This window comes from Vigna umbellata, chromosome 5 (assembly GCF_029865625.1).
Source record: "Vigna umbellata cultivar VRB3 chromosome 5, Vumbellata_1.0, whole genome shotgun sequence".
Taxonomy (NCBI): domain Eukaryota; kingdom Viridiplantae; phylum Streptophyta; class Magnoliopsida; order Fabales; family Fabaceae; genus Vigna; species Vigna umbellata.
The window spans coordinates 60203398-60230721 of record NC_142169.1 but is presented as its reverse complement, the minus strand read 5'-3'; the positions used below and the strand labels follow the sequence as shown (position 1 = coordinate 60230721).

Sequence of the window (27324 nt, the reverse complement as noted above, 5' to 3'; positions counted from 1 at the left end):
ATATTTAAATAAATAGAGTAACAATTTTGAGATTTTCTTAAAGTTTATAACCTTGGGTTTTGGAAACCAAAGCAATATATATATATATATATATATATATATATATATATATATATATATATATATATATATATATATATATATATATATATATATGTCTCGGTTTTAAAAATTTTATGTATCTATATGCCTTAGTTATTGAATAATTGATGTGAAAATAAATATATAGCTTCCCGTTGAGATAGAACCGAGACCTGTAACCCAATGAAATTTTCAAAATTCTCGCTCCGACTTAATATGGTTCGTTGTTTTGCAAAACGAAATCATAAATCTGAAATTCTTGTCCATTAGTGTTTATAGAAATGATATTAGTAGAATACATTATTGTAGAAGAGATATTAACTTTACACGCACAAAATATGAAAAATGCAAACCATAGTTAATATTCTTTGACTGGTGCAGCACTTGATATGGTAGTCCATCACTTTGGGTCCATTAATAAAGGAGAAGACACTTGCTCCAGGAACTTAAACACTCACTCAACCCAAATCCATTTGCTTAATTTCTCTTCTGCTATCCGTAATATGTCCCAAATAGTCGATTTGTTCTAATCCAAATGAACACTTTTGACACTTTTGCATACAACACATGATCTTTAAGAATCTGCAAGTCCTGTCGTAAATGATGCAAGTAAGCTGACCAAGATGGACTATAGACCAAAATATCATCAAAGAACACCAAATTGATTTCCTCAATAGCCCTTGAAATATGTCATTCATGAGGTTCTGAAATGTTGCAGGAGCGTTGGTTAACCCAAATGGCATAACTAACCACTTATAATGGCCTTGATGAGTTCGAAAGGTTGTTTTGTATCTATCTTCTTCATTCACCAGAATTTGATGATAACCAGCTCGCAAATCCAGCTTAGAAAAATACTTAGCTCCTAACAATTCATCCAAAAGCTCTTCTGCAGTGGGAATTGGGAAGCTATCCTTCACTGTGATGGCATTCAAGGCCCTATAATCAGTACAAAATCTCCATGTCCCGTCTTTTTTCTTGACCAAAATTATTGGAGAAGAAAAAGGACTTGAACTTGGAGCAATTATCCCTTCATCAAGCATCTCTTTCACCATGATCTCTATTTGTTGTTTCTGACTGTGTGGATATTTATAGGGTCTGACTTTCACTGTATCACTACCATAGATTAAGGGAATTTTATGATCCTGAGATCTTGGAGGAGGCAATCCAACAGGTTTAGCAAACATTCCTCTGTAAGTATATAGTAAGAGTGCTATCTCCGGATCCATATCCTGTAGACAGTTTGGCCACTGGTCTTGGACAGTAAAAGTGGAGCATAGTTGTAGAGTAAATATCTCAGCAATACTCTGAGTGTGGCTCAAGCGCTTCAATTGATTGAATTGTGTTAACCCAATAGGTTTCTGTGTTTCACCAACTAATGTCACCAGCTTTTTATCTTTGTGAAATTTAATGGTCAATGAGCTATAATCAGCAATGTGTGGCCCTAAGGTAGCGAGCCAAGCTGCCCCTAACACCAAATCAGCACCAGAAACTGATAGTAAATACACAGGTAGGCTGAGAATCTGACCCTGTACCTGTACTTGCAACTCAGAAATCTTGCCCTCAATTGATAGGGTGTTGCCATTACCAAGTAACACTTGAAGACCTGAAGCAGGTTCCACTGGTAACTTAAGAAACTTGGCCAGTTTAGGTTGCAAGAAATTATCATTGCTGCCACTGTCAAGCAGTATCTGAACCTATTTTCCTGCAATCCTTCCAGTGAAACTCATTGTACCTGCACTAGCTGATTCTTTTAACGCATTAAAGGATAAATGGTGTGTCAATTCTGCTTCCAGGTTAACCATATCCTCCTCAAGTCCCTGTTGGTCCTTCTCATCCTCCTCCTCATCAAGCTGCATAAGCAAGTACTGTCTATTTGCACAGCGATGCGTGGCAGAGAATTTTTCATTGCAGGTGAAGCATAAGCCTTTTTCTCTTCGATATTGCATTTCAGTAGGAGACATTTTCTTAATAGGACTGTGTCTAAATGGTGCAACATTTGGTTTGGTGTTTGGTGTGGCCAAAATGGGTTGTTGCACAGGATTAGTGTATGATTGATTTGAGGTATTAGTAAGGGTCTGTTATTGGAACTCCCATACAGATATCAGTTTTTGACAGTATATTTTTCTTCAAATAAGTGAGCTAAGGATATAGCTTTTAATATAGAGCTAGGTGCTTGTGCAATAACCTTACGCTTAATGTCAATTTTAAGACCACTTACAAAACAGTCCAAGAGAGCTTCTGCGCTAACACCATAAATACGATTAGCAAGGCTAGTAAATTCCACATAATAATCATTTACTGAGCCTGTTTTTATGAGTTTAAAAAGTGTTGATCTAGATGAATCAAAAGGAGAAGGACCAAATTCCAGTTCGAGTGACCTGACCAGAGTGTTCCAAGAAATGATTGGACTAGTTCTCTGCATCATTTGGTACCACGACACTACATTCTTCTCAAAGTGGACCGCTGCAATCACAATGCTTTGTTCATCTGGAGTCTTATAATACTCGAAGAATTGCTCCGCACAAAAAATCCATTGAAGGACCTCCGAACCGTCGAATTTAGGGAAGTCCAACTTCACATTCTGCACTTGTAAGGGATATGTAAAATCTCTTGAGTTCTGCCCCCACCTTGAAGATTTGCTTTGAAGTGTTCAATTTCATTTCTCAGCTCTGTCATCTTCCGGACATGGTCACGATCACGTTTCTCAAGGATTTCTAGGATTTGGGAAAGCTCAGGTGAAGATCGCAGCCATAATGGAGGTAATGAAAGCACCAATGTAATATATTGAAATAAATGCAACAATAAGAACAAAAAATAATCATCGATAACCGAATGCAACACCAACTAAGGGTCGGTGCTTGCCTTTTAATTGAAAATAGCACAAGATACAACGGGTTACCTCTATCAATAGTCAGCAAGAGAAAGAATAATCCAGAGAAAGAGAGAAGATTATTCCATGATTGCCTACCTCTCCCCTACCCCTGCTATATAACTAATTCCATTTCCAACTATACCCTTTCAAACGTATTTGGTTTCCTCACACGTTTCCCCTTTCCTTCAACGTCAGCTTCATAAGGTGGTGTCACCTATCCTCTGGTGACACTTTGGGTCCATCATTTTATTTCAATTTATTTCCTACCAATACATGCATCATTACATTTTCCTTATAAAGCACAACAGACTTTGGCTCACACACTCACTCAACCCAAATCCATTTGTTTAATTTCTCTTCTGTTCTCTCATAATTCTCATGGCCTCATCATCATCTTCTTCTTCATCATCTTCTTCTTATCTGAACTTTACAGTGCGAAGGTGCCAACCCCAGCTGGTGCCTCCTGCTATCCCCACTCCTCATGAATTTAAGCCACTTTCCGACATTGATGATCAAGATGGTTTGCGTGTCCAACTTCCCGTGATACACATTTATAAAAAGCAAGCATCAATGGTAGAGAAAGACCCAGTTCAAGTCATTCGCCAAGCACTCTCCCAGACACTTGTCTTTTATTACCCATTTGCGGGTAGGCTTAGAGAGGGGCCTAACCGCAAATTGATGGTGGATTGCACTGGAGAAGGTGCCATGTTCATTGAGGCCGACGCAGACGTCACACTTGATCAGTTTGGCGATTTTCTCCAGCCTCCATTCCCATGCTTCCATGAACTGCTATACGATGTCCCTGGCTCACAACAAATTACCAACACTCCCCTTCTACTTGTACAGGTTCAATACACTTACTCATCAATCTCAACATATTTTTTATTCATTTTCTAGATTTCTATATTTTAAAAACTCATTTCTGATATAATTAATTTCTGTCACTAATTTTTGAATTTTGTTTTTAAAACAAGAGAATTTAAATGGTACAAACCAACTCAAATGTGCTTTCTCATCTTGATTTTCGGAAGTATTGGGAGTCTTACTGGTTCTGATAGAGAGAATGGGCTGCTTCGTCCTTCTGTCAATTTTTTTTTCATTGATATGCTCTGATAGCCTATTACAAAGTGAGGTGTATAACACTCGTAATAATTTATCAAACGACGTGAGATGTTCGACAGAAATTTTCACAAGTAGCTTGTTTCTTGTACTTATTCGTGGTCGTAGTTAACTTTAGAAAAAGTTTACCGGAAGCAAAATGTGTAAACTTGTTGAATATGGAATAAAAATGCAGGTGACACGACTCAAGTGCGGTGGTTTCATCTTAGCCATCGGCCTCAACCACACCATGTGCGATGGACCCGGTTACGAACAATTCATGAGCGCGTGGGCGGAAATGGCTAGAGGTGCAACCAAACCTTCCATTGCACCAGTGTGGCGTAGGGAGCTCCTAATGGCAAGAGACCCACCTCGCATTACATGCAACCATCGTGAATTCGAGCAAGTCCAAGATACCCTTCCTTCTTCAGACCAAAACTTGGTTCAACGATCATTCTTCTTTGGACCACTCGATATAGCTGCACTTCGGCGCTTGATTCCCCAACACCTTCAGCACTGCACCACATTTGATCTCATCACAGCATGCCTCTGGCGCTGTCGCACAAAAGCACTGCAAATAGAAGCAGACGAGGATGTTCGCATGATGTGCATAGTCAACGCACGTGGTCGGCTCAATCCACCACTTCCTGTTGGTTACTACGGCAACGGTTTTGCATATCCGGCGGCAGTAACGACTGCAGGGAAGCTTTGCAGAAACCCATTTGGGTATGCGGTGGAGTTGATAAATAAAGCGAAAGGTGAGATGACAGAAGAGTACCTGCAATCTGTTGCAGACCTGATGGTGATGAAGGGACGATGCTTATTCACAACTGTGAGGTCTTATATTGTGTCACATTTGGCACGTTTTAACCTTAGAGAAGTGGATTTTGGTTGGGGTGAGGCTGTGTACTATGGAGTGGCTAAAGCTGGGGTTGGGAGCTTCTTAGGAGTTTCGTTTTTCTGTTCTGCTAAGAATGGAAAAGGAGAAGAAGGCATAATATTTCCAATTTGCTTACCTGCTGAAGCTATGGAAAGGTTTGCTGAAGAGTTTAGCCACATGCTAGGCAACAAAAATCAACCTGAAACCAGTTCTGCTCCTTTTATAAAGTCTACCTTCTAATAATATGTATTTCATGGAATAATTTAGCTTATTTAAGAGATAGAATCTAGACTAGTACGAAGTTATTTAACGTTAGTTGTGCTTATGAATAATGTTAAAGGAGAAATTAACGTTTGTGAAAAAGGTCACCAATGTTAATTTAGACTAAATATTTCTGAAATTTTTACGGTACACTTTTTTAAGATTTGTCTTGCCACATGATATAGAATGTTTGACGATAAAAATCCTTTTTATGAAAAAGTAATTAGATTTTTCTTTTTAAATGCCTATAATTAATTCGTTAAAAATAATATCCCATTTATCGTCACACATTCTGAAAAACAGCTCCATAAATAATTAAATAAAAATTGAAAATTAAAATGATTATTTGAAAGTATATAGCAATGATATAAATTAATTATTATTGAGTAAATTAACTTATCTAATTGGATGTTTAGGTGAAATCATCAACTGAAAAATATCATTAAGAGCTATGATTTGGTGGACCAAAAACTGTAGCGGCAAGAATCAGAGATGACAGGGTTATTAATACATATATAGATTTAAAAGAGTTGTTAAATTTGAATGTAAAATGTATGTAAACATGATGAATAACGTCTTCTTAGTTATCTTTATATCTTCTTCTTGCACAAAGCTTTTCGGAAAGAATGGAGTGGGTACCTGCGAAGGCACTTCAACGCTGAAGTCAGACAAAAAGAATGACGGAACCTTTTTAGTTCAATAATGAAAAATCAATATTTTCTCTCCTCTTCCTGAATTATCAAAAACGTATATTATTTTCTTCTGATTTTTCATATTTAACCTAAAAGTAAAATAAACCGTTTACCTAAAAATCCGGTTGGTTGGAAAACTCAACCGCTTAGTCGTGCTTTTCATCTATGATACTGGGTTAGTTAGTTCCGTGATTTGTGATATCATGGCCAGATATTTCTAACCACTTATTCCTTAGTTTATCCGGGTTAATTGATCCGGTCAGAATAAAGCTGATCGAGCGTCTGTTGACTCTTAGCTTGACTGGGTTGATTTGACCCATGCTGATCGTTTGGTTTAAGTAACGGACGATCGCTATTAAGACGATCGATGTTAAGGGCGACATTGACGAGAGTATGATATGACTATCGTCTCGCTAGCATTATCTTCTATGATATCGTGATCGTTTCGTCTAGGAGGTTGACGATCATTCGAAAGTGATCATTTAAGTACTCGTTAATATTTGGTCTGTTTACTATTAGTAACCGTCCGGATAAAAGCGATCATTCAGTCGCTCGTTCGGTTTACTGTTAACAATAGCTCAACTCAGATATCCTGCGATATATAAAATAATTCAGCACTTTTATGTTATATAAATTTATTCAGCAAACAATCAATTTATCCACTTAAACTTTTTTAATAAAAAAAATATTATGCTACTATCATATTCTTTTTCGTTATATTTCAAATTATATATTCGTCATAGTAAAATGACTCGAGATTTTTTTAATAACAAAAGAATTGGGATTTAAATTTTTACTGATTTCTTATATTATTCCTCTATTAAACATTCAAAATACACATTATACTGATTTTATTATTTAAAAATATTTTAATTCTTTTCACATAATAAAATTGATATATTTTAAACACACAAAAATTATGTTGACTCGAACAATTATTATTGAAGTGACTTCTGTTCTAATATACGCACAATAAAAATTACAATCACAGGGTGAGGTTACGTAAATGGTTTTTGTGTTGGTAATGTCTTGTTTCTGTTGATGCAGATAAATGTGGCCCAGGCTGTCGGATCAACAACTGAAGTACAAATGGTATGTTCAATCCTCTAATTTATTATTTTAGTGTTAAATTTTTGCTCTGATAAAACAAAAATACAGATATTGTTTATTAGGTGTCATTCTTAATTTATCTTGGTATTCATATTTAAATAAATTCTTTTGGAAGATTTTATCTATTTTGAATATTTTTTGTATTTTTTATTTTAAGGAAAAATTGTGACATTTTATTTTAAGTATATTGGTTCATAAAATTCGATTTGTCAAACAAATAAGAGGAAAGAAAAAATATTTTCAGTTGACACAAGATATAATAACTCACCTTGAAATTCATATAACTTTAGAAGATTAATGACTTTACTACAAATGGAAGTAAAAAATGAACACAAACAAGATTAGTGTACCATGAATAGCCTTCAATATTGTTACATTAAGATGTGACAATCATGAGACTTTAGGTCAATAAGCTTCAAGTCCTACCGCGACACTAAACTCTTTAATATTTGAAAAGTACCTTTTTGGTAACTTCACTCTTTTTAGACAAAGACAAAAACTTATTTTCTCCATAGTGTAATATGCATGGGTAAATAAGTAACTTACCAACCTCTCTTGGTGTCGAGTTTTTCAGATCTTAATTTCAACGAAATCCAAATGAGCATTTACTTCATCTCTTATGTACTTCATCTTATGTCTTTTCTTTTCCTGAATGTTAAGTAGTGTATCAATCAACCTATCACACATATTTTTTTTCTACATATATTTTTCTCTACATGCATTACATTTATACAATGTCAAACTTTTAACTTTGATCAATATGAAAAATCAAAGAATATTGATTTTTTTTTCTTTCAAGGGCTTGTTGTAGATGACTTCTTCGGTGTTTTCCAAATACATGATGTACTTTACTTTTTCATAAATTTGAAGGCCAATTAGTGAATTAGTGCATCGTCATTCTCTTGATGTCCATTAAATGTTTTTTTTATCCTTCGATATGAGTGATTTGATTTTAAAAATCTCTATGGTACATATATATTGTCTTCCTTCTATGTTTCAATTGATGAGCTTCAATGTTTTCTTCACATACAGGAAATGACTTTTTACCCGATACTATATCCTGATAAATTATAGCAAGCTAGAAAGTCATTAATGACGCAAAATAAAATAATATATCATGCATCATGAAAGTTTCAGAAGCAAAGACATTAAATATTTCAACCCCAACAACTTCAAGTTGTCAACTAGTAGATTAATATAAATATTTATGTAATTTTCAAGCTCCCTTAGACCAGATATCATCATTAAAACCATGTACTTTCTTTTCATGAATAGTCTAAGAGATAAATTGAAAATGAATAATATAACGGTCAGCTATGTCTGATACATAAATTACCAAATAGATATAGATTCATTTAGTTGATAGCTAAATCAAATCAAGATTTTTACATTCTTAATCGAATAGGAGAAATTTATTATCAATATATTTCTATTAGGTTTAATTAATTCTTTTATTCCTAATTTCGCTATAATGTGCCAAGTTTGATACCTCTTAACAAAATTTTAATTTCGTCCACCTGACATAAAAGTTTCAATTTTATTCACATGTGATATAATTTGTTTTCGTTAAATATACAAAAACGGCTGTTAACGGAAATATTCTCTCTCTTGTGCTTCTTTGTACAAAGCTGTGAGTGCTCTCTCCTCTACACCTTACTGTTGATTCCTTACTTCTCAACTTACTCTGCGGTCCATTTCTAACTTTATCCTACTTGGAATACATGCTTTCTTTTTTCAACGCCTGGTAATATTTAAAGAATAAAACAAAGGTTTTAGTAAAAAATTAAAAGTAAGAATGTTTTGTAGAGAAAAAAAGGAGACGAGTGCCACTTTGCTTCTACCGTGAGGGTATAGACAGCCGACACTTGCATTTTTATTTCTTTCAATTTAAGACGGATTTTTTTTTCCATAAACATGATTCAAAATTAAAAGTTATATTAAATGAAATAAAAAAGATTTAAATTTTTTTATATACATATAATGTTAATATTTTAAAGTAAAGATAATGTCATAATATTTCATATAATTCATGCATAACTCTTTGGTATTAAATTTCTTCTAAACAAAAATCTAAAAAACCATATATAAGGTTTCTACATTAAGAAACTTATTCTCTTCGTCGTCGTCACGTTGTTTATAAACTTTCTATGTTTAAATTTTTATAAATAAAAACACTCCAATATCAATTTTCTCGTTCCAAATATTAAATAAATTAACAATGATAACTTTCACCCTTTTTTTATATCATCTCACATTATTTATATAATATAATTCAGTATATGTGCTTTTTTTCAGGAGTTTGGACTTTGGACTCAAGCAAGAGCAACAACCAAATTAATCACAAAACTAATACTTATTATAGTTACACTGTCAACTGTCAATCAACACACAAACAAATTCATCCCTCAGAATGGGTTAAAAGGAATCAACAGTAAGGGGGAGAAGAGAGAGCACTAACAAAAAATGTCTTACACATAGAGAGAATATTTCAGTTAATATCATTTCTACGTCTTTAAGGCAAAAAACTTAATTAAGAAAAATTATATTAGGTGTGAACGAAATTAAAACTTTTATACTAAATATGGACGAAAATAAAATTTTTTTAAAAAGTATAACCAACTTGACACACTTCAGCAAAAACTAGAAATAAAAAAAATTAACTAAACCTTTCCATTGTATATGAATAAGTTGGATGACGAAATTGTTTGTTAGTTGATGAATTTTTTGACTTAGGTTCTACAACGAAGTAGAGGCATATGGTCTTGGTTATCTGAAACCATAGGTATATATTCTTTTCAGATAAAAGATTTAAATTAATAGAATAACAATTTTAAGATTTTCTTAATGACTTCAATTTTCTAGCATTTAAAGCTATATATCCCTTCTCATATAAAACATTTGAATAAAACGGAATTTTTGGAAATTATAACATACTTTTAAATTTCTATTTTAAAATAATTGAAGTTATATATCTATAAGATCTCATTTATTTGGAAACTAAAATCAAATTTCTTCTTTTAAATAAAATAATTAAAGAAATAACCAAAAATTTGAAAATTTCACATAAGCTTCAATTCTTAGGTAATCGAAGTTGAAAAAAATATATATTTCGGTTCAAATAAAACCGATGTTGTGAAATTTTTAAAATTGTGACTCCAGCTTCATATAATTCGTTTTCTTCGTAACCAAATCATATCACACTTAAAATGTGAAAAATGAAATTCTTGCCTTTAATATTTATAGAAATAATATTAGTAGAGTCCAGTATTGTACAAGAGATAACTTTACACGCACGTGAAAAATGCAAAACCATGGTTCCCAAATACTTTGATTGGTGCAGCACTTGATGTGGTGGTCCCCTGGTAGATGATCCTCTGGTTAAACAGGTGGCTGTGTGACACTTTGGGTCCATCACTTTATTCATACGCCTTAAAGGAAACGTGTTTCAATTTATTTACCTAATGCATGCATCATTCCATTTATAAAGGACAACACACTTGGCTCCATGAACTCACACACTCACTCAACCCAAATCCATTTGCTTAATTCCCATGGCCTCATCATCATCTTCTTCTTCTCTGAACTTTACAGTGCGAAGGTGCCAACCCCAGCTGGTGCCTCCTGCTATCCCCACTCCTCATGAATTTAAACCACTTTCCGACATTGATGATCAAGAAGCCCTGCGTGTCCACCTTCCGATGATACACATTTATAAAAAGCAAGCATCAATGGTAGAGAAAGACCCAGTTCAAGTCATTCGCCAAGCACTCTCCCAGACACTTGTCTTTTATTACCCATTTGCGGGTAGGCTTAGAGAGGGGCCTAACCGCAAATTGATGGTGGATTGCACTGGAGAAGGTGCCATGTTCATTGAGGCCGACGCAGACGTCACACTTGATCAGTTTGGCGATTTTCTCCAGCCTCCATTCCCATGCTTCCATGAACTGCTATACGATGTTCCTGATACACAACAAATTACCAACACTCCCCTCCTACTTGTACAGGTTCAATACACTTACTCATCAATCTCAACATATTTTTTATTCATTTTCTAGATTTCTATATTTTAAAAACTCATTTCTGATATAATTAATTTCTGTCACTAATTTTTTAATTTTGTTTTTAAAACAAGAGAATTTAAATGGTACAAACCAACTCAAATGTGCTTTCTCATCTTGATTTTCGGAAGTATTGGTAGTCTTACTGGTTCTGATAGAGAGAATGGGCTGCTTCGTCCTTCTGTCAATTTTTTTTCATTGATATGCTCTGATAGCCTATTACAAAGTGAGGTGTATAACTAATAATTTACCAAACGACGTGAGATGTTCAACAGAAATTTTCACAAGTAGCTTGTTTCTTGTACTTATTCTTGATCGTAGTTAACTTTAGAAAAAGTTTACCGGAAGCAAAATGTGTGAACTTGTTGAATATGGAATAAAAATGCAGGTGACACGACTCAAGTGCGGTGGTTTCATCTTAGCCATCGGCTTCAACCACACCATGTGTGATGGACCCGGTTACGAACAATTAATGAGCGCGTGGGCGGAAATGGCTAGAGGTGCAACCAAACCTTCCATCGAACCAGCGTGGCGTAGGGAGCTCCTAATGGCAAGAGTGCCACCTCGCATTACATGCAACCATCGTGAATTCGAGCAAGTCCAAGATACCCTTCCTTCTTCAGACCAAAACTTGGTTCAACGATCATTCTTCTTTGGACCACTCGATATAGCTGCACTTCGGCGCTTGATTCCCCAACACCTTCAGCACTGCACCACATTTGATCTCATCACAGCATGCCTCTGGCGCTGTCGCACAAAAGCACTGCAAATAGAAGCAGACGAGGATGTTCGCATGATGTGCATAGTCAACGCACGTGGTCGGCTCAATCCACCACTTCCTGTTGGTTACTACGGCAACTGTTTTGCATATCCGGCGGCAGTAACGACTGCAGGGAAGCTTTGCAGAAACCCATTTGGGTATGCGGTGGAGTTGATAAATAAAGTGAAAGGTGAGATGACAGAAGAGTACCTACAATCTGTTGCAGACCTGATGGTGATGAAAGGACGATGCTTATTCACAACTGTGAGGTCTTATATTGTGTCACATTTAGCACGTTTTAACCTTAGAGAAGTGGATTTTGGTTGGGGTGAGGCTGTGTACGGTGGAGTGGCCCAAGCTGGGGTTGGGAGCTTCTTAGGAGTTTCGTATTTCTGTTCTGCTAAGAATGGAAAAGGAGAAGAAGGCATAATATTTCCGATTTGCTTACCTGCTGAAGCTATGGAGAGGTTTGCTGAAGAGTTTAACCACATGCTATGCAACAAAAGCCAACCTCAAACCAGTTCTGCTACTTTTATAAAGTCTACCCTCTGATAATCTGTATTTCATGAAATAATCTAGACTAGTACGAAGTTATTTAACGTTTGTTGTGCTTATGAGTAATGTTAAAGGAGAAATTAACGTTTGTGAAAAGGTCATCAATGTTAATTTAGACTTTCTAAAATTTTTACGGTACACTTTTTTAAGATTTGTCTTGCCACCTGATATAGAATGTTTGACGGTAAAAATCCTTTTTATGAAAGAGTAATTAGATTTCTCTTTTTAAATGCCTATAATTTATTCGTTAAAAATAATATCCATTTTATCATCACATATTCTGAAAAACAGCTCCATAAAAAAATTGAAAATTAAAATGATTATTTAAAACTATATCGCAATAATATTTTTAATTATTATTGAGTAAAGTAATTTATCTAATTGCATCTTTAGGTGAAATGGTCAACTGAAAAATATCATAAAAGAGCTATGATTGGGTGGACCATAGCGGCAAGAATCAGAGACGACAGCGTTATTAATACATATGTAGATTTAAAAGAATTGTTAAATTTGAATAGAAAAAAATTCAACAATTTTCACGATGTTATATAAATTTAGTTAGCAAAAAGCCATTTTTTTATATGTTTCAAATTATATACATCATAGTAAAATGATTCCAGATTTTTTTAATAACATTGGGATTTAAGATTTTACTGATTTATCATATTATTCTTGTACTAAAAATTCAAAATACACTAATAAATACTGATTTTATTTTTTAAAAATATATTAATTTTTTTAATATAATAACATTGATGTATATTAAACACAGAAAAATAACCAAAAAAAAAATTATGTGGACTCGAACAATTATTATTGAAAGTGACCTCTGTTCTAAAATAACAATTACAATCACATGCGTTGCGTGTAAATGGTTTTTGTGTTGGTAATGTCTTGGTTCTGTTGATGCAGATAGACAAATTAGTACTAAGACACACTCAATTCACCTCTGCCACACAGCGTTAGTGAACTTATTGCCCTGCACCCAAACCACACCCCAGTTCCACTCTTCGCAACTCACTGTTTTATTATCCGTATATATAAAATGGACCACTCACAAGTTACTATATATAGATTGTTATAAAAAAGTTATTAATAAATTTGTTAAAATAACATTTTTCTTTACAATCCAATACTCTTCTTACAAAAACCTTCAACACCATCAGAGTAAAAGAAACAAAATTGGTTTTGCTTATGCCTCACGCTCTCTAAGCCAAATATAAACATGTTGGATTACGAATGGAACTCGTCAATGATACTACTTGTCAAAAATAAAGTCACCGTCGGCAAATCCAACCAAGACATTATCTGAGGTTCATTTTAGAGATAAAATCAGCTTTCATTTAGTTTATTACTTGTTTAAATTTTCTCTTTTAACTTGTTTTAATGTTATTTATATTTTGGGCTACATTGATATAAATTCATCACTAATCCCCTTGTTTTGTAGTTAATATTGTGCTTGGAAGAACCTCCACCAAACTAGAGAACTGAACCAGCCACAAAAGCAACAAAACAACAAAAAGAGAGAGTTTTGGAATGTTGTCGTTGGGCTACCGTTGAGCTGCCGTTGGGCTACCGCTAAGCGGTGAAAATCCTGAAATTGCCAGAATTTTGCGCCTGGGCGCCTCTTCAGGGTCGCTGAGCGCCATTTGCTGCGCAAATTCGCTTGAGCGACCCATCCAAGGCGCTAAGCGCCATCCAATTATGCAGAGCTCGCACTGAGCGCCCCTCTAAGGGCGCTGAGTGCCACTTTCACTGATGTGGCAATTTTAGCTTATTTAACCCTAAAACGCAAAAGGGTTTGGGTCTTTGGTGATTTGGAGACGCGATTTCACTTAGAGGAGAGCTTGGAGGGTTGCTAGGGTTCGTGGGAACACTCCCTTCTTCCTCTTTGGGTTCTTCTTCTTCTTCCATGGCCTTTTTGTAAGTTATAGGGCTCTCCATGGAAATGGAGAGTCAAACCCATCTTGTGAGGGTATATGTAACCTTTGAACTCTTGAGTATTTGATGAATGATTTGAATGTATTTATGCCTTTTTTTATCAATTGTTAGTATTTTTGTTCCAATCTTAAAGCTTGCATGTAATAGAGATATTCATGGCTTGATCTTTGATTCATGGGTATGAGAATGTATCTTGTGTAATCTAGAACTGAAACAAGAGTCCTAGTAATTCATTGATTCTAGGAATAGAAGATGATTCACTTGTTGTCTTAGTTCTTAGTTCTTAATGCGAGTTTTGCTTCTTAGATTTTCCAAGAAATTGGATTTTAATAGGGAAAAGTTAGGCTCTTTCACCTAAGGAATTAGGGCTTGAGTAATTTTCTAGATTGACTTTAGTAATTTGATGGAGAGGAGATGAAATTGTGTATGCACAAGAGTGAATAGGTGAAAACTAACCTTAACAATGTCATTCCGTACCATTTCTAGTCTAGTCCATGTTTAAGTGTCTTCAAACACCAAAGTCCAAACTTGTATAGTTGATATTTTATCTTCTTCGCACTTGTTTTTCAATTTATATGTTGTTCTTGAGTCTATATGAGTTGTTAATAATGCAATTAACTAATATTACGCGAGTCTCTTGGGAAACAATATTTGGTTTTACCATTTTATATTACTTGAACAATTTGGTAGACTTGCCAATGAGTTTTAACAAGCCACAACTTTACCATGTTAATTGACCCTATTCTACATGGCTCAACACCAACAACCACCACTGGTTTCTCGATTCACCACCACTAGTTTCTCGATTCACCACCACTTCAACTCACCACCACAACAACATCATCACAACCCCCAACAGCCCTTCTTTGACCCACGCTTCTTCCAAAGCGCGTCCTCCGCTTCCTTCTCGCCACCACTTTGGGTGCTCTAACTTAACCCATCATGTTGGAACCGAATACCATATTTTGGAAACCGAATACATGATGCTTGGAACCAAATAAAAGGAAGTAGGAACCGAATACAAGTTCCATGTAAATTCCTCATACGCCTGGAACCGAATACGGGCGGTCTGGGAACTAAATCCGCATCCAACAAATCATTGTTCTTCAGCTTCAAAATTCGTCTTCATCTTTCAATCAGTTTGTTCTTCATCGTGAGTCTATAGTGACCATATAAATCATTGTTCTTCTCATGTTTTTATTATTAATCAAAATCTTAGAATGAATTCTTTTTAATTAGAATCGAATATGTGTGATAATTGGAGCTGGAACTATAAATTACGTAGAGGGTAAATTAGATTTTGCACAACTAATCCCTCCAAATCTCTCCACTTTCGCAGGTGATAAAAGAATGATGTATCCCGCAAATCCTATCAAATCGTTCCTTCCATTTCTTCTCAAGTGAACACAGAAATCATCTCATTTCCTCGCTCTCAATAACCTCTTAACAGTAAATTCTCTTTAAGTGAACATAGCCTAAAGCTTCTCCTAACCTTTTGTCTTTACATCGAAGCAGGCCACAATTCAGTCTCTAATATTCCTACAATTCTCTCTCACAACACCCTTCCCTGATTGAGTAATAATACCATGACACATTTTTACATTCATTTGACACAGAGCACAAGGATGAAATGGTCATAAAAGTATAAACTTTTATATTTTTTCAAGAAAAAAAAGTAAGTAAAAATAATGTAAAACGAATGTAAAAAATTTAGGTATGTGAAAGAATATTTTTTTTGCTCCTACTCCTAGCCTTCACTACCTAACCACTCCACTCATCTTAACTGTTCCCCCACAGACCCTCTAAAACCCCTAACACTACGGGCTCTCCTCCTATCCAAGGGGAAAGAACGTTGCACAAAGAAAAACGGCACGTTAATGTTGTGGGCTCGTGCATTAGTCTAGGTTTAAAGTACCTTGGTTTTTCTGATGCAATTAAAAAGAAAATATTAAAGACCAAAGTTTAAGAAAATAAACTCCTTCTAAATCAACCCCTTTCCCCTTGAATGCCAAACATACAATTTAGCCATCACATCCGTACTACACAATTAATAATAACATAAACAAAACAGATAAAACATTGTGTGCATCTAACAGGATTTGATCACATAATCACTAGTCCAAATAAAAATATTTCATCAACTAAGCTATACAACACACACTATTCTTATTAAATAATCCTAAACCACTTTACAACATCATTTTTTAATATTATATTTTCTCGGATTTTACATTCTCTCTCCAATCCAAAAAAATTTATCCTTGAAAATGGTGTTACTCAAGAAAAATATTTGGGTACTCTTTCCTCATAAAATTCTCTAATTCCCAAGTCATTTCTTGTATTAAGCACTTTCACCGTACGAATATCCTTTCTCTCAGGTTATTGATTTGAACATCCAACACTCATATTGGTACAACGTCTAACATTAAATCCTCTTGACTTGAATGTCATTAGCCTCTGCAACAGGAGTTGGATCCGAAACATACTTCCTTAATTGTGATACATGAAACACATTATGTAAGTTTGTCAATCGAGGTGACAACACTATCTTGTAAGCTACTGGCCCAATCCTTTTGAGGATTTGGTATGGTTCAAGAAACTTGGGCGACAACAATTCTTCGACCAGATAACTCTCTCAATTATTGTTGTTGGTGTCACTCGCAAAAACACATGATATCCAACTTCAAACTCTAGCGATCTTTTCCTTTTATTCGCATAAGACTATATGTCTACTCTAAGTTGTCTGTATCTCATCCTGAATCAACTTTACCTTTGGAATAGTTTGTTGTAACAACTCAAGTCCCACAATCATTGTTTCTCCATCTTGATACCAATACAACAGTATTTGGCATCTCCTTCCATACAGAACTTCAAAAGGTATCATCTCAATGCTGGAATGGTAACTTTGTTGTATGTGAACTTCACTAACATAAGATCTCACTCCAACTTTCAGGAAGGTGTAACACCCAGGTCCTCAACAGATCGGTCTGTAGAAACTCAATCTGAAAGAATTTGTCCGAAAAACTCATCCTAAACAAGCTCGGCAGAAAGAATTCAACATGGAGAACTCTGGCTAAACGTGCTCGAGTGGAAAAACTCTCTCAAACATACATATGATACAATTACTTTAATAATAACAATTAAAATAATACAACCTAATTTTTATCACATCTCGTTAGATAATAATCTTACTACTTTATTATTTCATATATAAAATAATCACAATTATTAAAAAAAAACGTGTACGCACATGTCATTGGACTAGCATAGATTTAAAAGAATTGTTAAATTTGAATATAAAAGAATTCAGCACTTTTTCACGATTTTATATAAATTTAGTTAGCAAAAGAGCCATTTATGGCACTTAAACTCTTTTAATAAAAAAAATATTATACTACTTTCATTTTTTTTGTTATATTTCAAATTTTTGAGTGGATTTGAGAGAGTGGATTTGAGGGGATTTGAGAGGATTTAAAGATAAATTTTTTTGTCGTTTATTTGAGTGAATTTGGAGGTAAATGAGAGTGAATTTGGAAATAAATTTTTTTAATTTGTCATGTCAATACAATTTTATACTAATTCTCACAAATTTTATTTCTAAATTCATTCTCATTTACCTCCAAATTCACTCAAATAAACGACAAAAAAATTTATCTTCAAATCCCCTCAAATCCACTCAAAAGAACAAGGCAAAAATGATTCGATATTTTTTTAATAACGAAAAGAACTTAGGATTTAAACTTTTACTGATTTCTTATTTTATTCTTCTATTAAACATTCAAAATAAACTTATAAATACTGATTTTATTATTTAAAAATATATTAATTTTTTTAATATAATAACATTGATGTATTTTAAATACAGAAAAATAACACAAAAAAATTATGTGTACTCGAACAATTATTATTGAAGTGACCTCTGTTCTAATATGCACAATAACAATTACAATCACGTGGGGTGAGGTTACTGTAAATGGTTTTAATGTCTTGGTTGTTGATGCAAATAGACACATCAGTTCCCATCAAATGTGTCCCAGGCTATCGGATTAACAAATTGAAATGCAAGTGGTATATGTTCAATCCTCTAAATTTTAATTATTTATTGGTCTGGTATTTATTAGGTGTCATTCTTAATTTATCGTGTTATTCATATAAATCCTTTGAAAGCTTTTATCTATTTTGAACATTTTTCATATCTTTTTATTCTATCATGAGGGGGAAGTTATGACATTTGTTTCTTCATTTTACACATTTTAAGCTCTTTCACAATGACCAAAAGATACCGGTTACACCTCAACTTCAAATAAAGGTTCTATGAATGGAGACAATTATATCGTATTTGATACAACTTAGTTGTAGATTTTAATGTCTAATGAGTGATTATATATATATATATATATATATATATATATATATATATATATATATATATATATATATATATATATATATATATATATATATATATATAATTTAAATTATTCTTTTAATTTTAATTAATACATTTTAAATTTTTATATTAAAAATATAAATTAGACCTTATTGATACGATTAAATATAGTAAAAACTATACAGGAGATTAATCTATATATATATATATATATATATATATATATATATATATAATAGAAATATATGTTAACATTAAAATAAAAAATAATAACAAATTAATTAAAGATAAGATAAAATAATATATTCAACTCTTTTTTCAACATTGTGCATACAAATTGTTTGTACTAAGTTTGTTATTAATAGACGACATAGAAAACAAAATTTCTTGCAAATCGTCGTTAAGGAATGCATTATTGACATGTGGATAAAAATGTCATTGTTTAAAAGTCACTACTTACGGTTATAAATAAACTAACAACATAGATCTTTCACTAATGCAGAAATAATGTTTAATGTCATGTGTTTAACGTTAACGAAAGAAAATCCAACGTAAAAAATGACCCGTAGCAGTTTTGTAAATAAAACACTATTACAGAAGTCGGTTAGAGGGGTCCCTGACGTTAAATAAGGTATATGACTTTGGTTTGGTTTGGACCGATTAAATTTCATTTGCACCGATTGATCTTTGTTTGCACCGATTAGTTTGGGCTTATGATGCAGTTTTATGCACAAGTTGACGGATCTTGGCGGCGGCATTGAGCGTCCAATCTCTATTGCTTGAAACTCATTGTATATACAATTTTATGATGCGCTGAAATCGTTTTTTGTATTTTAGGTGTGGTAATATTGTAAAAAAAATTTAATTTTTTTTTAAAATAGATGTTGGTTTAGAAGGGGTCTGACGTCAAAATTTAGGTATGAGAAAGGGGATATGACGATAAAATTGACATGGTATCAGAGCTATAGTTATACCCTATATATCCTAGCGATATTTGTTGTTTATTTGATATATTATTTCACCCATTATCGGGCTGCTATCGAACCGCCTATTAATGTCTAGTCTCACGGTTGAGATATATATACCTCGACGTGAGGGGGTGTTGGAAGTCCCACATTGACTAGAGATAAGGCCAATTTAGAGTATATAAGTAGATGCAAACCTTGTGGGGTTGAGTTAGGTTTAAAGTCCACTATATCACACTTAACTTAAAAGGCCAAATCTTTCCATTTATAAAAGTAATGGTAGGATGATATACTTTTAGATTCATTTGACACACAAGAATAAAATTGTTATAAATAAGTGAAATTTTATATTTTTTCAAGAAAAAAAAAAGTAAAAGATAATAAAAGGTTTAAAGAATAATTTTGATGTATTATTTCAAATAGTAGAGTATCATATATATACATTCCTATAATTCTTCATCTATTAAAGGAATGACATGTGAATCTGCACAAAGAACATCAGCCAACTGCAATTCTAATCTTACAAAAGGAAATGAAATTATTCTTGCTTCAAGTTTTTCTTTAATGAAATGTCTATCAATCTCCACATGCTTTGTTCTATCATGTTGAACAAGATTGTGAGCAATTGCTATAGCCGAAGTATTGTCACAGTACAAATTCATAGCTTCATTTGATTTAAAGCCCAAATATGATAGAACACTTCTAATCCACAAAAGTTCACATACACCTAGTGTCATGCTTTTGAATTCTGCTTCAGCACTAGATCTTGCCACTACAAGTTGTTTTTTACTCCTCTAAGTTACAAGATTCCCTCCTACAAAAGTAAAGTATCCAAAGGTAGATCTTCTATCATCTTTTGAACCTGCCCAATCTGCATCAGTGTACCCTTCTACCTTTAAGTTTCCATGATTTGAGAAAAAAATTCCTTTTCCTAGAGCAGACTTCAAATATCTCAAAATCCTCTCAACAGCATCCATATGAAGCTTTCGTGGGTCATGCATAAATTGACTAACAACATTAACTACATAGGTGATATTTGGACGTGTATGACACAAATGAATTAATTTTCCTACCAGCCTTTGATATCTTCCTCTGTTTATTCTTGCTGAATTTGAGCATTGAAAGAGTTTATGATTTTGTTCAATTGATGTATCAGCTGGTTTACTCCCAAGCAGCATAGTTTCCGATAGTAAGTCAATAGTATATTTTCTTTGGCATAGAAAAATACCATGTTTTGATCTAGCAACTTCAATACCGAAAAAATATTTGAGGTTTCCAACTTGTTTCATCTCAAATTGAGATGCAAGGTATTGTTGTAAACTAGAAATCTCATCTTGGTCATTTCCTGTAACAATCATGTCATCTACATATATAATCAAAGTTGTAATTTTTCCTTTTTCTCTCTTAAAAAATAAGGTGTGATCAGAGTTACTTGATCTATAGCCAAAAGTCTTCATAGACTTGGTAAACCTTCCAAATCATGTTCCTGGAGATTGTTTTAATCCATATAGTGCCTTCTTTAATTTGCAAACCTTCATTCCAATTGAATTTGTCATGCCTGGTAGAGAATCCATATAAATTTCTTTTGAAATTTCTCCGTGTAGAAAAGCATTTTTCACATCAAATTATAGAAGAGGCCAATCTTGGTTTGCAGCTAGCGATAGAAGTATTCTCACAGTGTTGAGCTTGGCTACCGGTGCGAACGTCTCTTGATAATCTACACCATAAGACTGAGTGTAAACTTTAGCCATAAGTCTTGTTTTATACCTCTCAATAGTTCCATTAGCTTTATACTTAATTGTAAAGACCCATTTGCAGCCCACTGTTTTCTTCCCTCTTGGTAAGGACACAAGATCCCAAGTGTTGTTTTTTTTTAAAACTGTCATCTCCTCAACCATTGCTTTGGTCCATCTAGGATCTGCCAAAGCTTCCTATATATTACTAGGAATAGAATTTGAAGATAATTGAGATACAAATTATGCATGTGACTGAGATAACCTGTGAGATGACACATATTTACTAATGGGATATTTAACTTTGGCTTGGAGGTCTGGTTCATATTTAGCTAGAGGTTGACCATGGTTAGAACGAGGTGGAAGAATATATTGAACAGTAGTAGACTCAGTGTTTGGTCTGCTGGTGGTCTCACGCAGACACGAATCAATTCCATGATCAATTTCATCTAAATTAGTGTTATCAGAGATAGGATCAGAAGGTACCTCTGAAGAGTCAAGTTGAACCTATGGAGAAGATTGAGCCAATTGGTTATGATCAGAAGACATTGTATTATCCAAAAGAGAAGTGTTCATATTTAAGATTGGCTCACTTCCTGTAGAATGATTCTCACATGATAATTTATCTTCACAATATAATTTGATATCTGAGATATCAAACATACTAACATCATGATTATGCACTTCACTTTCATTGCCTCCCTGAAGTGGAGAATCAACATAAAAAAATTCATGTTTATTAAAAGTCACATCTATAGAAATATTAAAATTTCTTTGATGGTGGATGGTAAGCATGATAACCTTTTTGAGTTGATCCATACCCAACAAAAACACATTTGAACGCTCGTTCTTCAAGCTTTGTACGTTGATGTGGGTGTAAGTGAACATATATAACACATCCAAAAATATGAGGTGGTAAATAAACTATGGGAGGAAGGATACAATGATCAGACAACACATCAAAAGGCCTTCGAAAGTTAAGCACACTAGAAGGGATTCGATTAATTAAATAAACGGCAGAGCTCACAGCCTCACCCCATAAATGAGATGGGACATTACCATCTATCAAAAGTGATCTTGTCACCTCTAATATATGTCTATTTTTCCTCTCAGCCACTTCATTTTGTTGTGGTGGATAAGGACATGTAGTTTGATGCAAGATGCCTTTAGAGTTCATGAACTCTATTAATTTAGTCTTAAAATATTTCCTTCCATTGTCTGATCGAATAACCTTAATAGATGTGTTAAAGTGTGTAACGATTAGATGATAGAAGGAACGAACCACATCACTTTTATGTTTAAGCAAATATACTCAGGTTACCCGAGTACAATCATCAACAAAACTAATAAACCATTTTTTCCATTATGTGTAGATTGTGGGACAAGGCCCCAAACATATGTGTGAATTAATGAAAAGGAAAATCAGTTTTGTTATTGCTTAAAGGAAACACAACATGATGATTTTTTTCCATAACACATGTTTCACAAAAACAATCAGAAATATTGCATTTATGAAATAGTGATGGAAATAATTTTTTTAAATAACCAAAAGAGGGATGTCTTAACCATTTATGCCATAACCAAATTTTCTTTTTGCTTTTATCTTGTATGTGATCATTCGCAAGACAAGCCAACCCTCTTTTATGGATTTATTGAGACATTTTCAAAATAATACAATCCTTCACTCTTTCTACCACCGGCAATCTTCTTCTCGGAATGAATGTTCTGAAAAAGACAATGGGTTGGGTAAAACAAGGCAACACAAGAATGTGATTTGGTTAACTTGCTGACGGAGATAAGATTAAGATTACAGTTTAATGTGGGAATAAATAAAACATCAGAAATATAACTCTTGGAAGCCGCAGAAGTTCCAGAATCATGTTTCTCCCATTGATTTTTATCGAAAGAAGCCATCAGAAATATTCAATGAAAAAAAAAGAAGCATTGATTCCTATATTGTAGAGGATATCGGTGTTTGACTCTTGATACCATAATAAAAGATTTAAAAATAATTCTGATGTATTATTTCAAAGAGTAAAGTACCAAATATATATACATACAAGGATCCTATAATTCTTTATCTATTAAAGAAATGTCAAGTGCACAAATCTGCACAAATTGTAATAATTTTAAATTATAACTAACACTATATTTGATTGCCTAATATCCACTAATAGAATATTTTACGTATTTTAACAAAAAGAAAGTAATATCAAATAAATATAAAAAATTTATATATCAAATTAAATATTTTTTAGTATCATCAATGATTGTAAGAGAGATATTAACTTTACAGGCACAAAATATGAAAAATGCAAAACCATGGCTACCAAATACTCTTTTAACTTGTAGAGAACTTGATATGGATGTCTCCTGGTAGATGAGCCTCTGGTTAAACGGGTGACAGTGTAATCATAAGTTATTATGAAAACGTGTATTCAATTTATTTTATGCCAATGCATCATTCCATTTATAAAGGACAACACACTTGGCTCCATGAACTCACACACTCACTCAAACCCAAATCTATTTGCTTAATTTCTCCTCTGTTATCTCATAATTCCCATGGCCTCATCATCATCTTCTTCTTCTCTAAACTTTACAGTGCGAAGGTGCCAACCCCAGCTGCTGCCTCCTGCTATCCCCACTCCTCATGAATTTAAACCACTTTCCGACGTTGATGATCAAGAAGCCCTGCGTTTCCACGTTCCAATGATACAAATTTATCCAAAGCAAGCATCAATGGCAGAAAAAGACCCAGTTCAAGCGATTCGCCAAGCACTCTCGCAGACACTTGTCTTCTATTACCCATTTGCGGGTAGGCTTAGAGAGGGGCCTACCCGCAAATTGATGGTGGATTGCACTGGAGAAGGTGCCATGTTCATTGAGGCCGACGCTGACGTCACACTTGATCAGTTTGGCGAGTCTCTTTACCCTCCATTCCCATGCTTCCATGAACTTCTATATATACAATGTCCCTGCCACACAACAAATTACCAACACTCCCCTTATACTTGTACAGGTTCACTAAACTTACTCATCAATCTCAAGATATTTTTTATTCATTTTCTAGATTTCTAAATTTTAAAAACTGATTTCTGATATAATTAATTTCTGTCAAAATCCACTAAGATTAGAATTGGTAGTGTTACAGATTCTGATAGAGAGAACGGGCTGGTTCGTTCTTCTGTAAATTTTTTTTTCCTTGATATGCTCTGATAGCCTATTACAAAGTGGGGTGTGTATAACACTCACAATAATTTAACAAAGGATGTGAGATATTCAACAGAAATTTCACAAATAGCTTGTTTCTTGCTCCAATTCTTGATCGAGTTAACTTTATAAAAAGTTTAGCGGAAGCAAAAATGTGTGAACTTGTTGAATATGGAATAAAAATGCAGGTGACACGGCTCAAGTGTGGTGGTTTCATCTTAGCCATCGGCCTCAACCACACCATGTGCGATGGACCCGGTTACGAACAATTCATGAGCGCTTGGGCGGAAATGGCTAGAGGTGCAACCAAACCTTCCATTGCACCAGTGTGGCGAGAGACCCACCTCGCATTACATGCAACCATCGCGAATTCGAGCAAGTCCAAGATACCCTTCCTTCTTCCAACCAAAACATGGTTCAACGATCATTCTTCTTTGGACCACTCGAAATAGCTGCACTTCGGCGCTTGATTCCCAAACACCTTCAGCACTGCACCACATTTGATCTCATCACAGCATGCCTCTGGCGCTGTCGCACAAAAGCACTGCAGATAGAGGCAGACGAGGATGTTCGCATGATGTGCATAATCAACGGACGTGGTTGGTTCAATCCTCCACTTTCTGTTGGTTACTACGGCAACTGTTTTGCATATCCGGCGGCAGTAACGACTGCAGGGAAGCTATGCAGAAACCCATTTGGTTATGCGGTGGAATTGATAAATAAAGTGAAAGGTGAGATGACAGAAGAGTACCTGCAATCTGTTGCAGACCTTCTGGTGATGAAGGGACGATGCTTATTCACAACTGTGAGGTCTTGTATTGTGTCATATTTGGCACGTTTGAACCTTAGAGAAGTGGATTTTGGTTGGGGTGAGGCTGTGTACGGTGGAGTGGCCGAAGCTGGGGCTGGGAGCTTCTTAGGAGCTTCGTATTTCTGTTCTGCTAAGAACGGAAAAGGAGAAGGCATAATATTTCCGATTTGGTTACCTGCTGAAGCTATGAAAGGTTTGCTGAAGACTTTTATAATGTCTACCCTCTAATAATCTGTATTTCATGGAATAATTTAGCAGATTCTGGAGACAGATATATATTGTGTGATATCATAATGTATTCTGAAGGACATAGACTAGTGTGTTGTGATAAAGATCAATGATATTTCTTCGGCACTGCTAGGTTAAGTACTAGGTAACGTGCTGAATGACAAAATCTAAGAAAGCATATGATGTTAATTTATAGAAAAAGAGTTGTTCTAATTTCTAAAATGGAATATATTATCGGTGTGATTTTCTAGTGGTCATATCCTAGTTTGTTACAGTTTGAGTTGTCCATTTACCTAACCTTGTGGTCACATCATTCAGTTTTTCTAAAAGTTAAAATTTCTTATACATTTTTGTTTTAATTTTCAATATATTAGTTAACTTTTTTTGGGGTGTGAACTTAAAACCAGATCCAAAGTAAGTTCTTCCTCGTCACATGTTTAACCTTATAAATATAAGAAACAAAATGTTATAAATAAATAACATTAATTAATATGGTTGAAAATTCAAACGCGAATTAAGTATTATAATAAATAAAATTGAGAAAGTATAAGAAATAAAATTTATAAACTTATCTTAATATTTTAGGTTAAACTTATATGTAAATTGACTTTAGATCATATTTATGTAATTTCTCTCATGAAGCTTTCGTTCATTTAGATAATTGACTTAGATCGCTGTATTAAAATAACAACACCGATAAGATTGTGGAGAAACCAAGTTTCAGTAATCTTAATTAAAAAGATATTATGGTTAGTTGATATTTTTTATTTTAATATTTTTTAAGATTTTTATTTGAACAAAGGTTTTAATCACCAAACAAATGGAAGCTCTGTCACACATGAAGTGGTTGAAGCAGAAGGCCAAGATGAAACCACCGCACCTAAGGCGTGTCACCTGTGATTTCATCAGATCATTTCCGACATCAACAAACTATAGACACAAATAAATAGTTAGGAAGAACTCACATCAAAATTGGAATATCTGTACGAGTAGAAGGGGAGTGTTGGTAATTTGCTGTGAGGCAGGAACATGGTATAGCAGTTCATGGAAGCATGGGAATGGAGGTTGGAGAGAATCGCCGAACTTGTCGAGTGTGACGTCAGCATCGGCCTCAACGAACATGGCACCATCTCCGGTGCAATCCACCATCAATTTGCGGTGAGGGCCCTCCCTAAGCCTACCCGCAAATGGGTAATAGAAGACAAGTGTCTGGGAGAGTGCTTGGCGAATGAGTTGAACTGGGTCTTTCTCTGCCATTGATGCTTGCTTTGGATAAATTTGTATGAAGGGAAGGTGGAAACGCAGGGCTTCTTGATCATCAATGTCGGAAAGTGGCTTAACTTCATGAAGAGTGGGGATAGCAGGAACTACCAGCTGGGGTTCGCACCTTCGTACTGTAAACTTTAGAGAAAAAGATGATGAGGCCATTTATGTGAGTATTTATTAAGAGAGAGAGAGCGAGTTACTTGGCTGTGTTCTTTTTAATTGATTTGAGGGAGATGATTTGGGGGAGATGATTTGGGGGAGATGCATTGTGAAAGTGTTTGCTAACTGTCGACCCTGATCGATGAAAGAAAAATGCCACACTACGATTCTTAACATTATGACCAATTATATGAAGAAATTCAGCAACTTGTTCCTCCACGGTCGACCGAATTGCGTCCTTGACTAACCCA

General features: G+C 34.3%; 3 protein-coding genes and 1 pseudogene across 3 annotated transcripts; 3 read left to right on the top strand and 1 right to left on the bottom strand.

Moving 5' to 3' along the window:
- Positions 1–3273: 3273 nt before the first annotated feature.
- On the top strand, positions 3274–5331 carry LOC124824765 (benzyl alcohol O-benzoyltransferase-like). Its single transcript, XM_047297269.2, has 2 exons — positions 3274–3799; positions 4248–5331. Exons 1-2 carry the CDS (start codon positions 3332–3334, stop codon positions 5169–5171), a joined length of 1392 nt encoding a protein of 463 aa, XP_047153225.1. The 5' UTR covers positions 3274–3331; the 3' UTR covers positions 5172–5331.
- A 5162-nt stretch (positions 5332–10493) lies between these two features.
- LOC124824766 (benzyl alcohol O-benzoyltransferase-like) lies at positions 10494–12494 on the top strand. The gene is made up of 2 exons (XM_047297270.2): positions 10494–10998; positions 11441–12494. The coding sequence occupies exons 1-2, from the start codon at positions 10546–10548 to the stop codon at positions 12362–12364; spliced, it is 1377 nt and encodes a 458-aa protein (XP_047153226.1). The 5' UTR covers positions 10494–10545; the 3' UTR covers positions 12365–12494.
- Positions 12495–23803: 11309 nt separating this feature from the next.
- On the top strand, positions 23804–26007 carry LOC124824767 (benzyl alcohol O-benzoyltransferase-like; annotated as a pseudogene).
- A 294-nt stretch (positions 26008–26301) lies between these two features.
- On the bottom strand, positions 26302–27076 carry LOC124824780 (benzyl alcohol O-benzoyltransferase-like). Its single transcript, XM_047297288.1, has 3 exons — positions 26634–27076; positions 26462–26546; positions 26302–26322 (listed from the first exon to the last, which is right to left on the bottom strand). Exons 1-3 carry the CDS (start codon positions 27074–27076, stop codon positions 26302–26304), a joined length of 549 nt encoding a protein of 182 aa, XP_047153244.1.
- Between the last annotated feature and the right edge of the window lie 248 nt (positions 27077–27324).